We start from the raw sequence: 14097 nt of genomic DNA on the forward strand, positions 1-14097 counted from the left end.
TAATATCACATATATAGTACTAATTTACACAAATTTAATTATTATATGAATAAATAATATTATTAGGCCTAATTACTAATTAAATCCTGAATTTTATACTTGTTAATAATTTTATTCAATTGTCAAGATTTTAAAATAAATACATATACTTTTAATTTATTTTTAAAAATATATTTTAATATTAATTTCTAAAATTTTACATTAAAAAAAATGACATGACAAGTCAATTCTGTTTACTAATATAAAAATTAGTAAGTTAATAAAAAATATTTAATGGTTATATTAGTAAGTCTATAATAAATTATTTTTACTGTTTCTTAATCATTATTCTTTTAGTAAGAATAATTGATTTCCTACATCATCTTTTTTATTTTAAAATTTAAAAGTTATTATCAATAAATATTTTTTAAAAATTAAAAAATATTTATTTTGAAATTTTGAAACAATTAGATAAAATTGTTGAGAAATATAAAATATAAAATTTAATTTATAATTAAGCTATATTATTATTAAAAATAATTTCTTCTTTTATTCTTTATTTTGCTCAATCGGAATATTACAAATAAATAAATAAATGAATAGTTTGTTGAGCTATGCGGTCACATTTAAGAGTGGTTTGAAGGATTGAATAATTATATTTTATTCTAAAATACTATAAAAATTAAATAATAATAATTTATTAGAAAGTTATTTTTAATAAATGACTTATTTTTAATTAATTTAAAGAATGTATTAATTTATGTAATTAAATAATAATTATTTATCTAAAAATAACTATATTAATATATATATCTATTATTAGAAAGAAATGTAAAGAAAAATTCTTCTTTAAAATTCTATTGAAGTTGAGATATATTAAATTTATAAATATTGACATTTATAGTAAATAAACCAAATTTCTCGTAAATTATCCGAAACAAATCGCTGGAATTTGTAAATAAAGTCTCACTAATATTAACAAACCAAGCTCAAACTTATTAATTATTGACTCTTTAGCTTGTGAGGTAGCTTGTTTATAGACTTATGAGACTATTCGTGAGCTAACTTATTAATAAATTTATTTTTAAATTCGTGAAAAAATTATAAATATACTTATTTTATATATATATATATATATATATATATATATATATATATATATATATATATATATATATATATATATATATATATATACGTCTAAGAGTAATTTTATTTATATAAATTATAATTAATTTGTATTAAACATTAAATATTTAATTTTTTATCGATTTAATATAATAAAATAAATTACATTGTTAAAAAAATTAATAAAATTGAAAGAATCAAATTTAAATTTGATAAATAAATTTTAATTATATTTAAATAAATTTAATTTAAAATAAATTCGAATTTGTTATTATTCAACTCCAACTCAGTTGGAGTTTGTGCCAAATAATAATAAAGGAAGCAGCTCGGTCCGGTTGGTTTACCACCTTAATAGATACTTTAAATAATAAATAGATATTATGCGTATGAGTACAGTGTTCCCATCCTTCCCGTTCAATCTCCGTTATTCCATATTAAAATATCGCAACTAACAGTCGTCGTCAAAAATTTAACGTCGAACAAGACGGTTAGTTGCGCGCACCTATAAAAGACCGATCTGCACCCTCACCATTTTTGCAACAACTTAATTTAAAATGGAACAAAAGCTTACCAATTTTCTTTTTATCCTCTTTCTCTCACTTCTAGCATTATCTCACGGTAGCGATCACCTCCGTCTGGGGAAATCAAGTTTCCCCTCGTTACAGGCAGAGAAGCTAATTAGAGAACTGAATTTGCTACCGGAGAAAGACGTTAACGTTATCGACCGCAGAGATGACGGCGTTTATGATGGTGTTGACGGAGGGGGAAGAATTGTAGAGAAGCGAATTAAGTTTCCGAATGTTGAAGGTGATTATGGAGCAGTTTCTGTTGAGGATTTAGGGCATCATGCTGGTTATTATAAAATCGCTAACTCTCACTCCGCCAGGTTTTCTTTTCATTTTAAAATTATTTTTTGCTTTAATTGTCTAACTTTTTTTTTTTTTTTTAAAGATGTTTGTGTGTTCTAATCGAAGCTGTTTCTTTGCTTTTCTTTTTTGGGTAGAATGTTTTATTTATTTTTCGAATCAAGAAACAAGAAGAAGGAAGATCCAGTGGTGATATGGTTGACAGGTGGCCCAGGTTGTAGTAGTGAATTGGCAATGTTTTATGAGAATGGCCCTTTTGCTATTGCTGACAATATGTCTCTTGTTTGGAATCCCTATGGTTGGGACAAGGTATAATAATCTTTACTTCCCCAATTTAACTTAGTTAAGCTTAATAGTTTAGTGCTTACTACTTTTAGCAATATTTCTTATGAATTGATTAATTTCTTTTAGTGGATTGTTTGCTTTAGTTGGGTGCTTGCGTAGTGGGTTTTATGTTGCTTGATTAATTAGCTGAATATCATTTCTTTTCTTTGAAAGTTGCAATGGTAGTAGTATACTTCTAACCTAGCAATGTTTTGACGACTATGGACTTGTGCTTCTTTCCTTGAACAGTTAATGAATTGCCATGACTATGTTGCAGGCATCAAATCTTCTGTATGTTGATCAACCTATTGGGACTGGGTTCAGTTATAGTTCTGATAGACGCGACATTCGTCACAATGAGGAGGGAGTTAGTAATGACCTTTATGATTTCTTACAGGTTGGTTTTTTTTTAGATTTCTCTTTGTTAAAACAAGTATAATATCTGACATTTAGAGAACTCATCATATGTTATATTCAAATACTATCAGGAAAAATTTCTACATTTGATAAATCAATAATTGATTTATTGTCATTCCTTGTGTGGGAAATTTTATATGATGGCTCAAAGAGGAGATATTTGACTTATAGCCTATGAACGCAACCATATAGCTAGGACTAAAGTAGGTTCTTTATCTGATGTCAGGCCTTCTTTGTGGAGCATCCTGAACTTGTAAAGAATGACTTCTACATAACTGGAGAATCATATGCTGGCCACTATATTCCTGCTTTTGCTGCTCGAGTTCACAGTGGAAACAAAGCTAAAGAAGGCATTCATATAAACCTCAAGGCATGCCACTCACTTTTACCTTTATCACATTCTGATTTGTAATGAGTCTGCTCAACTTCTATTAAATCCAAGTCAAAATGTTTAACAGGGGTTTGCCATTGGAAATGGGCTTACTGATCCTGCAATCCAGTACAAAGCTTACACAGATTACGCATTGGATATGGGTTTAATTACAAAAACTGATTATGCTCGTATTGGCAAGGTGATTCCAGTGTGTGAAATGGCAATAAAACTATGTGGTAATGTCACAGACTCTCTTATTTTCTTTTGGAGATATCTGTGTGTACTTGATTGTGTCATCGTTTTTAATCTTTGATATTTTGCTGTTAAAAATCATTTTCAGATTGATATTCTTGCCATTCATGAACTAAGAAATATGTTATTGGCTGCAATTTCATTTCTTTGCTTAAGCATATGTGGGAACTCTTTCTTTTCATTTTTCAGGTACTGATGGTACGCTCTCCTGCATGGCATCATATTTTGTTTGCAACACTATATTCTCTAGCATCATGGCACGTGCTGGTGATATTAATGTAAGACCTCATAATTCTCCATCCATCGTTGGGTACATTTAGATACAACTTTTTGCAATCTGCACATTGATCAGAAAACCCTATGTCATTGCAGTTTGCTGTTATTCCCCCACCGAGCATCTATTCTGCCCAAAACATTTTAAATTCCTTTTCATACAAGACCTGAAAAAAATTAGAAAAGAAAAGCATAAATTCCCCGGAAATAAAATGACCAATTTGTTGCAAGGAGGCTGACATATGTGGCCTAAAGCAAATGACAAAAACTTACGTAGAGTTTTTCTATTTTATATTACAATAGCCCTTTTTGAAATACCATATTTTGATACTTAGAAATGATATTTTCATTTTCAATTCAATTCAATACCGATAAATAAACATATGTTTATTTCACTGGCAAATGTACTGATAGATTAGAGAGCTCACTAATATATTTGTGATATTAATAGCTTGGAATGATATTTAATAAAATAATTGATAAAGAACTAATGATACAACATAATTTATTTCCTTTGATTTTCTTTTATTTTTTGGACTATTAGCAACCGAGGTTCTTTTTTTTTTTTTTTCTCTCTTATATATAGCACAAGATAGTGAAGATACAAGACTAGTCCAATTAATATTGCTGTGACATTTCACTCATCAAGTCCAACAAGTGCCATATTTCATTAGCAAGAACAAAATTAGAGAATTAATATACTTCTCCATTTACTTCTTTCTTCCTAACATACTCTACCACTTTTTTTTTTTTTTTTCCTTAATGTAAATGGTAACAAAAAACTAAATTACTTATCTTCCTATTTTTCTTAAAAAAAGAAATTTAAAATCTCAGTGGAGGCCGAAATCCTCACTTAGGTCCTCCTTTGGGCTAACGGCATTGTCGCCTGTTGATTTTAATTATTGATATTATTCATAAGGAGTTTTTATATGATTAGTGCTTTAAAAGATATGAAAATGATGTGCATCTTTTAATCTTACTCTTCCTACAAATACCACCTTTCTATCTTTTTCTTTTGTTCTTCTCCTTCTCCCTGTGCATGCGGTTTTCCATGCTTGAACTTTTATCTTTTCAATTTTGGTTCATTTGCTAGAATGGGGATATCGCAGATCTCCTTCCTTGAACCCCTTAGAACCTTTGCTTGGGTTTGAACCTAGGACTCGATATACTTAAACTTATGCCTTTAGATCATCAGCAAAATTCCTGGCAAATTTGTGAAGATCAAATTAACTTGACCAGATTCTACAGTTGACACGAGCATAAATTTATTCTCCTTGCAGCACTATGATATCAGAAAGAAATGCGTGGGGAGCCTCTGCTATGACTTCTCAAACATGGAGAAATTTCTGAATCAGAAATCAGTTAGGGATGCGCTTGGTGTTGGAGATATAGACTTCGTGTCCTGTAGCCCGACAGTGTATCAGGCTATGCTGATGGACTGGATGAGGAATCTTGAAGCAGGCATTCCTGCTCTCCTTGAGGATGGAATCCAGTTGCTTGTCTATGCAGGAGAATATGATCTTATCTGCAACTGGCTTGGTAAGTTATTAGGCTCATTTCCTGTTTTAGGAAATGGACTAGATTCCAACATTTACCATCAATAGCAAGTTCTGTACAATATTTACTTGGAGGTACATCTTGTATGTGCAGGAAATTCAAGATGGGTTCATGCTATGGAATGGTCAGGTCAGAAAGCCTTCGGGGCATCTCCTGAAGTTCCTTTCACTGTTGACAACTCAGAAGCTGGAGTATTAAGAAGTTATGGGCCTCTTGCTTTCCTCAAGGTATTTCTCTTCCTTTAGCCCTCTATCATTTCCTTGGAATGACAGCAATCTTTTCTTGATCGATACTGATATAGCATGATCCATCGATCAACAGGTCCACGATGCAGGGCACATGGTTCCCATGGACCAGCCTAAGGCTGCATTAGAGATGCTGAAGAGGTGGACTCAAGGCAAACTGTCCGAGGCCCTGACGCAACCTGGAAAATTGGTTGCTGAGATGTAGTCAGCTATCATTTGGCTGTAAGAGCTTCCAGCAAAGAGAAAAAGACACAAAAAGACAAAAAGATATAAAATTTTATGTGGCTTTCATGGATGTTTTCAAATGTGGGTGTAAATATTTGTTGTTGGCTCAAACAGGGTGGTGTTAGATAAAGTAGTGTGTTGGTGGAATCTAAGATCTTACTAAATGCTCGATTGATAGAGAATGTTTATGCTCATGTGATGTTCTGTTTATATAACTAGTATCAAGTGATAAGCTTGTGGGTTGGGCGAGTTTAACATAGAATTTTAATGTTTTGTTTATGATTCAAAATGAAGTATATAGAACTTAAAATTTTAAAAAAATAAATTAGTATACAAATTTCTGGTCTATAAAACTAATAAAAGTAGATATTACATCTATCTCGTTAGGAAAAAGTACAAAAGAAAATGTATATGCTTTACGTATATTTCTTTTAATAAATAATGGTATGTGTTTCAAATGGCTAGTGATTGTTAGTATACATTATTGATTTATGTTGATTTGGCATTTTAAACTGGTGACGTATTTATTCATGCTTGCCAAGTTCAGCAAGTTTGTTCATAGTTTTATGTGTAATGAAGTTGAAAATAGAAGAAATTTAATGGGTTACTATTTTTTTCAAAAAAAAAAACAAAAATCATTTTTACGATTGTAGTTTCAAAAAGCTTTTCTTACGATATTTCTTTTCAAAATCTTTTATTCATAATGTTTTATTAAATTTTATTAAGAATATTAAAAATATTAAAAGATACTGAAAATATATTATTTTTAATTTATTAATTTTTGTTTTATATTCTTTTTATTTTTTAAAATTTTATCAGAAAAATATATTCAAAAAATGCTAAAAATTTATTATTTTAATTTGTATTATTATAAATTTTTCTAAAAAATTTTATCCGAAAAGAAAATTTAAAATATACTTATAAGATAGTGAAAATGGTATTAATTTAACTTATATTAATATGAAATTAATAAAATATAGTTGATTTATCGTTTTTATCTTAAATTTATCCTTTCCAAGATTAAGATTCTAATTACAATGTTAAATTAGTAAAATTTTCAAGAATTTAGAAGCAACCGCTTATAGGAATTTAAATTGAGAAAAAGGAAAGATAAAAGGTCCCAGAGAGTAAAACTTTTGGGGATATCGTAATCAAGTCCTTAAAGTTTAGCATACTTAACTTTTTGGTCTTTATGTTTTCAAAACTATAATTTTAAATCTCTCACTCAAATTATAATTGAGTCAATTTCCAATAAGAGATAAATCACTAAGTTATTCTTTTTTGTCAAAATAAAATCACTAATACTATGTTTGACTGAAATTCATTAAATAATTCATTTTATTGAAGAAAAATACATAAGAGAGAAAATAAAATGAAAATGATAAAATTTAAAAATATTTTTATGTTATATTAACTTAAAAACATAGAATTCATTTGAAAATTTTATCAATTTTGTTAGAATTTAACTTAGCTGTAATTAATTTCATACAAATTTGATTATATGAAATTTTAAACTAATTTTTATTTCATTTAAAGTAAATTTGTATAAATTTTATAAATTTCAACTAAATATAATGTAAAAGGAAATTCAATCAATGTACCTATGTTTAGAGGGAAACCTCAAGCTTTGACTTATAAAAAGAGCTTGGACTTAATGATAAGTTAAAAGATTGATAAACAAGGATTGAAGTGTCAAACCATCTACAAATGTTAGAGAAGAAAGGTGGCATTTCTTAAAATATCAGAATGTAAGTATCTAACTTCAGGGACTTGGTTGAAATTTGCACATAATATTTCTTTTGCCTAGTGGGAAAGGAAATAACTTTTTTTTCTTTTCTTTTTCCACATGTCAAGTAATCATTTGGTGATTGAAGAATACCGTACAACGGAGAAAGATAAGCTACCTTTTTAGTGTCTAGAGCTTGGAATAGCTGACTGAACTGTATATATATGGGAACTGTGGAGTGCAAATAAGATAAGAGAGAAAAAAGAACAAAAGTCATGGCCTTTGCTATTGGAATCTCAACTAATCACAGTTTAAAATCTTGGGTTCCTTTCGTTTCATCAAACCCTTTTGTAGTTTCACATATATCTGCAATTTTTGCTTCTTCTCCTTCACCAACTAAGGATGCTGCTCATCAAGTGAAGCTCAGTCATCCATTAAAAGCATCTGCTGAAGGTGTGTGCTTGCATTCCCTCCTCATTTTCTCATCCTTATGTTTAATTCTTTTGGAGGTTGATTTCATCTTGTAATTGACATCTCATACATATATCTGTCTTTGATTGTGCTATGGTGATTTTGATTAGTTTCATTTATTGGATTGTTCATTCTATAGTGATTCTTTTCTCTTGGTTTTTGATTCTTGTCACACATTGTGTTCATGATGATTGTTTAAGTGCTTGAAGATGGGAAGTTGAGCAGACCCAGTTTTGGTGGGATAGAATTGCATTATCAAATGATTTTATTTGTATGTTTCAAGTTGAATGTCAACACCTTATGATCCTTAAGATTGAAAAAATGGATATTCAGTTACCAATTCCTTTTAATTTGAAAGAGAATGGTGTCGCCGTAAATTTAATTCTCGGCAATGCTAATGGTGTCCATCTGAAAGTCCAATTGTTTGCCAACCATTTTAACAGAAAAAAAAAAAAAAAAAAAAGGCCAACTTACCCATATTCCACAGGAATAATTTAGAAAGACCTTTCGGCCTGGTCCTTTCCTTTACCGGTCCATTCGGTCGATCACCCACATTAGGATTACTCGTTAATGGTTGATCAAGTTTGATGGATTCCCTTCTCTTTTCTATATGTGAAATAACAGATTTGCTCATTGTAATTCTTGTTAAGAAGTTGAAGGCATTTCCCTACTTTAGTTCTCTTTTCAGTTTGGTTTTAATATTTTCTATATCTGCCTTTTCTTTGGATGAGAATTTTCACTTGCATCTTGCAGGAAATCCTAGTGAGCTGACTGAAGAATCCAAGTTTGTTCCTCTAAATGCTGATGAACCTGTATTTGGTCCACCTGTAAGTTGTGGTCAGTTCTATACCAATTTCAATATGCTTTTCCTGTCTATTTGTCTACAACTGACATTACTTACCTCCTTTAATGTCTTAATGCTCCCAATTCTGTTATTTCTTTGGCACCTCTGGACAGGGGGTATAGGCGAAGATTCAAGTGTATTACTTGGAAAGGAAGTCTGAATTCTTGTTTCATTTAATTACAATCAAGTTTAAAGATTAAAATTCTTATTTTTGCAGGCTTTACTGTTGCTAGGTTTTGAAGTGGAGGAGGAATTGAAGGTCATTCTCATTTCCATTTTATTGTCCTTTGTAATGATAATTTGAGTGGTAATTTCAGACATGTTGTCAAGTGTCTTTTTACCTGCATGGCAATGGTCAGAGAGTTCTTATTGCTTGCAAACCCAACTTGTCATTCCTGCATGCTTGGCGGTATTGAATTATGCTCGACTGCCTTTAAGAAGGACTCTTATCCGGCAATACTTCAACTTGCATACCAAATTCTTTCAGTCCAAACTATGCAGTAGCTTAATGAAGCTAGTGAATCCTAAACAGCTAACTCAAACAATTGTTGACTTCAATATTCATAGTATTTGACTATAAACTTGTCCAATTTCTGAGGAAGTAAAACATATGTTTTGTAGAACTTTTGCTTGCAGGCCTTCGTATTGTGTTGTTCTCTTGTTAGAGTAATTACTAGATTGATACACCATAACTTGGTTTTGATGCTCTCTACAACCTATACGAATCTTTGACACAGATCAAGCAGCTATTGGAAGAGTTGGACGGTGAATTTTTACAGGTAATGTCTTTCATCAAACCTACTTGCATAAAAATATTAAATAGTAACTCTGCTAAGATCCCAGAATGAGATACCATTTTCTTGCTATGGTTTACTGTTCTATTGACACTGAGGAATAACAGATAATCATCTGGCTGGCGTAGACCCAAACCATCCTCCAGTCCGATTAAATTTAGTGGTGATGCTTGAAAACAAAAATCGACAATTCGGTCGTCTATATCAATGCTATTAATGATCCTATAAAGATATTGATCCTAGAAAGATGCTGATATGTTAGACTCAAAGCTTAGACACAAATACGCGTCTCGATACTTTGATATTAGATGCTTGACATACAATGGATCTACTTTTACCCAGTTATTTCATGTAGGTTATATTTTGTACTGAAGACATGATTCCCCTGTCACTTTGGGAAGCAATGCATACAAAGCAAGCAAATCTGGGAACAGTGCAGGTTAAATCTTTAACTACGCTTTTATTCTTCATAGTTAAACATGTTTATCCACATCCTGTAAAGGTCGTTATGCACTTAGGGCTTCATATATACAATGTGTGTGAGTTCTTCTCAGCAAAAGCAATTACTTCTAGTGTTTCTGAAACCTACAGAATAAGAATATCATGTTGCTAATACTATTAAAACGGTTGGCTTTGTTTCTTTTGAACCTTCAATGTAATGTTTTCTCAAACTTTTCAATAGTTGATGTCCTCTTTCAATTCCTTTTTGTTACAAATCCAGAAAAGACACGCACCGATGTCATGGTTTATTATTGTTTGAGTTTTCATAAGCATTCTACTCCATATCCTTGTTATAGTTAATTTTATACATTCTTAAGTTGATCAAATGATTTCAGTAATTTGAAGGAAGACTGTTATGGTGTTTCTAGTTTAAACTGAAAAAAAATGCCTGAACCTTTTGGTGTCTATTCTGCAGATAGCAAAATCATTGCCACGGATATGCTTCTTGTCTGGCCTTAGCGGGGAGGAGATGATGATGTTTATTGATGCTTTTCCGGAAACTGGTATTCTGATATTTTCTTATTTATAACTGTAATAAAAACAAGTCAACTCTAGTTTGAATTCTTATCTAAAATCAAAAGATGTCTGAAGATTTTTCATTCAAGCGCATGGAATTAAATTGACCAGGAACTATGCGGAACTGCAAATCTTCATTTTTCTCTGAATTTGTCGCTTCAGGATTCATGAAATTAATAGAAATCTGGCTTGTGTCAGCATTATTTATATACAGAAAAAGGAAAAAGGAGCATACATCTGGCCAGTCGTGGCAAATATATATAAAAGCATCGGCTGGTTACAACTTACAACTATCTTTATCAATACACCTGCCAATGATGGGATGCCATAGTTTCTAGCTAGTTGTTTTTCTTCTTTGAACTAATATTAATTAGTTGCACTCACTGAGTTTTTGGGTTCATATGCAGGCCTAGAACCAGCTGTGTTTGCAGCTCTTGTTCCCAACAGTGCTAATAAACCACTGCAGGAATTAATAGATGAAATCATGGGGGACCATGAAATGCTGGTAACCTGACCTTGTTAAGTTCAGTAAGTTTCTAAACAAACATCAACTTTCTCACATTATTGAAACATTTAACTTTCTGCAGACTGGAAAACAGCTCGGCTAAACATAGGCAAAGGCAGATTGGAATTTAGAGGCTTGAGATTTCTTTCTCAGTATAATATGAGTCTATCTCTATATAGTTTATGCTGGACTTAAAGCAGTATTATACACATTTAGAACAATATTTTTCTTTTGCATCATCGAGAATAGGCACAGAAATAAGCTAAGAGATTCTTTACTTGGGTCAAAAAGAACATGTTGATGTTGTCGGAACTTTGCTGCTAGTGACTTCTGGATTCTATCTGACATACTGTTGCAGCTCTCTTTTTCATTCTAATTCTAGGCAGACATACTGGATTCTAGCAGACTTCTAAGTGTTAGAGCTAGGAAGTCTCATAACATCAAAAGTCAATTTATTTAAAGCACCTTTTGTTAATACACCCATTAAGTTCCCATTTCTGTTTGTGCTTCAGTCCATTGCCAGATTTTTGTGCTTCAGTACATTGCAAAGATGTAATGAGTGTATTTGTAAAGTCTAAAAATGTAAGATTTCAATTAATTGAACCCCATTCAGTTGTTCATCAAGTTTGAAAAGATCATAGTTGCTAGAATTCAATTCTTTCAGCTTTAAAGAAAGGGCATTTTCAAAGTTGCTAGAACTCGATCCTTGCAAGTTAAGAAAATATAACTTGAAAGAAATAAGATCATGAGTCGAGTGACACTGTTCCACGAGAATTTAAATAAATTCTACTCTATCTCACAAGATTTATTCCAAATATTTTTCCTTTATCCAAATTGCCACTGCACCTGACTAATTATCGTACATTCTCGCAGAACATTAATTTAAAATGGTTGCGTTATTAGCACATTGTTCATCTGCTCATGCTAAAGAATTGCATCCTGCCTAAGCATTGGTTTACATAGGTCAGAGGATCAGATCGACCTTCTACAGCCGTTGCAACATGCTCACCATAAAAATCAGAAGCAGGTGCCTGTTCCTTGTTTATAAGCATGTTACTGAAGATTCTAAGGCAGAATACATTTCTTCAAGACATCATCTTCGAGTACCAGCAGCCTCAAATTAAGATTCACTTGTATGCATGACAAACTTCCACAAGCAACTGCAGTTGCCAATAACATGCTCAATATAAAACTGTCAAGTACCACATGACATATTCTTTACACACAGGATATGGATTTCAGAACCTAAAAGACAATTGCAAACATATATTTACAAACACATAAAACTGCGTTAAGTATTGTAAATTTTTATCAATCAACTGAAATGCCAACTCACCGAGTTCCTCATTCCTGATCCTGAACTACTTTCTAAATAATTTTTTATGTACCTAAGTCTGGATAACCAAAGCTCCTCCAAACGCTAGACATGTGATAGTTACAAAATGAAAGTTTCTAGTACTGCTAGAAGACTTAGACTGTGCAAAATCCACGAGTGCCATTCCTAATGATGCCTAATGGATTGGGTTTTCAATTCATTGTTCTAATACACCATCAACCAGAAATCTCCAACCTAAGAACTTATCTAATATCATTACCAAACATAAGTGAAAACATTTAAACAAATCAACAGAAACCCAATTAAGAAAACCAAACAAAACAAAAGAAAAGGAACACCATACCTTAAAATCACTCCTCCTCATCACTCTCATCACTGAAGTAACTAGCTTTCTTCACTCTCTTCCTGTCCACTACATTACTCTCCCCTTCCCTCTTCAACAACCTCTCGTCCGCCCCTCCATCCACCACTGACGCCCAATTCTCCTCCTCCTCAAACCCATTCTCCTCCTCCTCCTCCTCCTCCTCCCCATCATCACCACCAGCACCACGACGAAGACCACCACCACCACCAGTACCACGACCACAGCCACCTCTCCGGCCTCGCTTCTCGACCGCCACTGGCCTTTCTCTGGGTCCCAATTGATTTTTGGGACACTCATAAGACAAATGCCCAATCTCTCCACACTCATAACACCTACTCTTATCTTTATAAACCCTTTTCTTTATAAACTCCGCCGCCCTGCCGTTGTCGGAGGCGATTGAAGCAGAGAGTGTACGTCCGTTGAGGATTTTTTTGTCCATCTGTTTTGCTGCTGATACGGCATCGTCCCTAGAAACGAATTGAATAAAGGCGACGCCTTTTGACTGTCGCGATTGCTTGTCTTTAAGGACGGTGACTCTGGCAATCTTCCCGAAAGTAGAGAAGAGAGTGTGGAGGTCGGAGTTTGTGAGGGAGTAATCTAGGTTTGATACGTAAACCGTTGATTTTGATGGTGCTAGGCCTCCTGAACCGTTGGATTTGGATTTAGGGTTCTTTTGGTTTAATGACGATAAGGTGGAAGTGGAGGTGGAGGAATAGCGGTAATAGAACGTATCGTCGTCGTCGTCGTCCCTATTGCGTTTATTCTTCACCATTATTTCTTCTTTTTTGTTTTTAATTGATGAAACTCAAGAGGAAGTAATTACGGACAGTGACACGCTTGTTGTTCTTAAATAATCTTTTTTATTATTATTAGTTTTGTATAAATTATAAGGATGACTTTTTGCTCTTTTTAAATTAAAAAATTAGTGAATTTTGGAGTCCCAATAACTTAATTCTTTTATGCTTTTGTGTATTAACAAATAACATTTTATAAAATTTTTAGATTAAATATAAATAATTTTAATATATAAAATTTCTAAAATTTTACATAAAAATTATTTATTAAATTTTCTTGTAAATTTATTTAAATATTATGGATTTTTATTAAATAAATATATAAAATATTAAAAATAAGCACAGTATTTTAAATTATAATATTTTAAAATTTTGTAAGAAGTTAATTTGTTTTAATAAAATAATATAATTTTTTATTTAATCAGAATAATATTTAATTTTATTAAATAGATTTTACTAGAGCAGAAAAATTGCAAACTATAGAATATTTTTCATAACTAATTAGAGCTGTAAAGGGAATGGTGAAGGAGGCTTAGGCTGGAAGGATCTCTAATGTTTCAATATGTCTTGATCTCTTTCCTTGGGTATTGAAAGAGAAATATAATTC

At 31.8% G+C, this 14097-nt stretch overlaps 3 protein-coding genes across 4 annotated transcripts; 2 read left to right on the forward strand and 1 right to left on the reverse strand.

Annotated features, from left to right (window-relative positions):
- The first annotated feature begins 1592 nt into the window (after positions 1-1592).
- On the forward strand, positions 1593-5894 carry LOC8260127 (serine carboxypeptidase-like). Its single transcript, XM_002529547.4, has 9 exons — positions 1593-1993; positions 2111-2282; positions 2575-2694; positions 2941-3084; positions 3173-3323; positions 3529-3617; positions 4893-5151; positions 5263-5396; positions 5491-5894. The coding sequence occupies exons 1-9, from the start codon at positions 1662-1664 to the stop codon at positions 5617-5619; spliced, it is 1530 nt and encodes a 509-aa protein (XP_002529593.1). The 5' UTR covers positions 1593-1661; the 3' UTR covers positions 5620-5894.
- A 1683-nt stretch (positions 5895-7577) lies between these two features.
- Positions 7578-11471, forward strand: LOC8260128. Its single transcript, XM_002529548.4, has 8 exons — positions 7578-7818; positions 8590-8663; positions 8898-8939; positions 9418-9459; positions 9830-9913; positions 10391-10478; positions 10899-10996; positions 11079-11471. The coding sequence occupies exons 1-8, from the start codon at positions 7641-7643 to the stop codon at positions 11097-11099; spliced, it is 627 nt and encodes a 208-aa protein (XP_002529594.1). The 5' UTR covers positions 7578-7640; the 3' UTR covers positions 11100-11471.
- Positions 11472-11770: 299 nt separating this feature from the next.
- On the reverse strand, positions 11771-13533 carry LOC8260129 (U11/U12 small nuclear ribonucleoprotein 31 kDa protein). 2 transcript variants are annotated; one of them, XM_048375457.1, is made up of 2 exons: positions 12676-13533; positions 11771-12188 (listed from the first exon to the last, which is right to left on the reverse strand). In XM_048375457.1, the coding sequence occupies exon 1, from the start codon at positions 13466-13468 to the stop codon at positions 12683-12685; it is 786 nt and encodes a 261-aa protein (XP_048231414.1). In that variant the 5' UTR covers positions 13469-13533; the 3' UTR covers positions 11771-12188; positions 12676-12682. The 2 variants fall into 2 exon arrangements, with proteins under 2 accessions (XP_048231414.1, XP_002529595.3); XM_002529549.4 differs by having other exon boundaries at positions 11771-12156; positions 12676-13532.
- Positions 13534-14097: the final 564 nt, after the last annotated feature.

This window comes from Ricinus communis, chromosome 6, assembly GCF_019578655.1.
Source record: "Ricinus communis isolate WT05 ecotype wild-type chromosome 6, ASM1957865v1, whole genome shotgun sequence".
NCBI lineage: Eukaryota > Viridiplantae > Streptophyta > Magnoliopsida > Malpighiales > Euphorbiaceae > Ricinus > Ricinus communis.

Excerpts from the sequence above, each read along its gene's own strand:
- LOC8260128 (XM_002529548.4), top strand. The coding sequence starts at position 7,641 with ATGGCCTTTGCTATTGGAATCTCAACTAATCACAGTTTAAAATCTTGG. Across the intron at positions 10,479-10,898 it reads TGATGCTTTTCCGGAAACTG|GCCTAGAACCAGCTGTGTTT; the intron begins GTATTCTGATAT and ends GTTCATATGCAG. Across the intron at positions 10,997-11,078 it reads TGGGGGACCATGAAATGCTG|ACTGGAAAACAGCTCGGCTA; the intron begins GTAACCTGACCT and ends AACTTTCTGCAG.
- LOC8260129 (XM_048375457.1), bottom strand. The coding sequence starts at position 13,468 with ATGGTGAAGAATAAACGCAATAGGGACGACGACGACGACGATACGTTC.
- LOC8260127 (XM_002529547.4), top strand. The coding sequence starts at position 1,662 with ATGGAACAAAAGCTTACCAATTTTCTTTTTATCCTCTTTCTCTCACTT. Across the intron at positions 3,618-4,892 it reads CACGTGCTGGTGATATTAAT|CACTATGATATCAGAAAGAA; the intron begins GTAAGACCTCAT and ends TTCTCCTTGCAG. Across the intron at positions 5,397-5,490 it reads GGCCTCTTGCTTTCCTCAAG|GTCCACGATGCAGGGCACAT; the intron begins GTATTTCTCTTC and ends ATCGATCAACAG.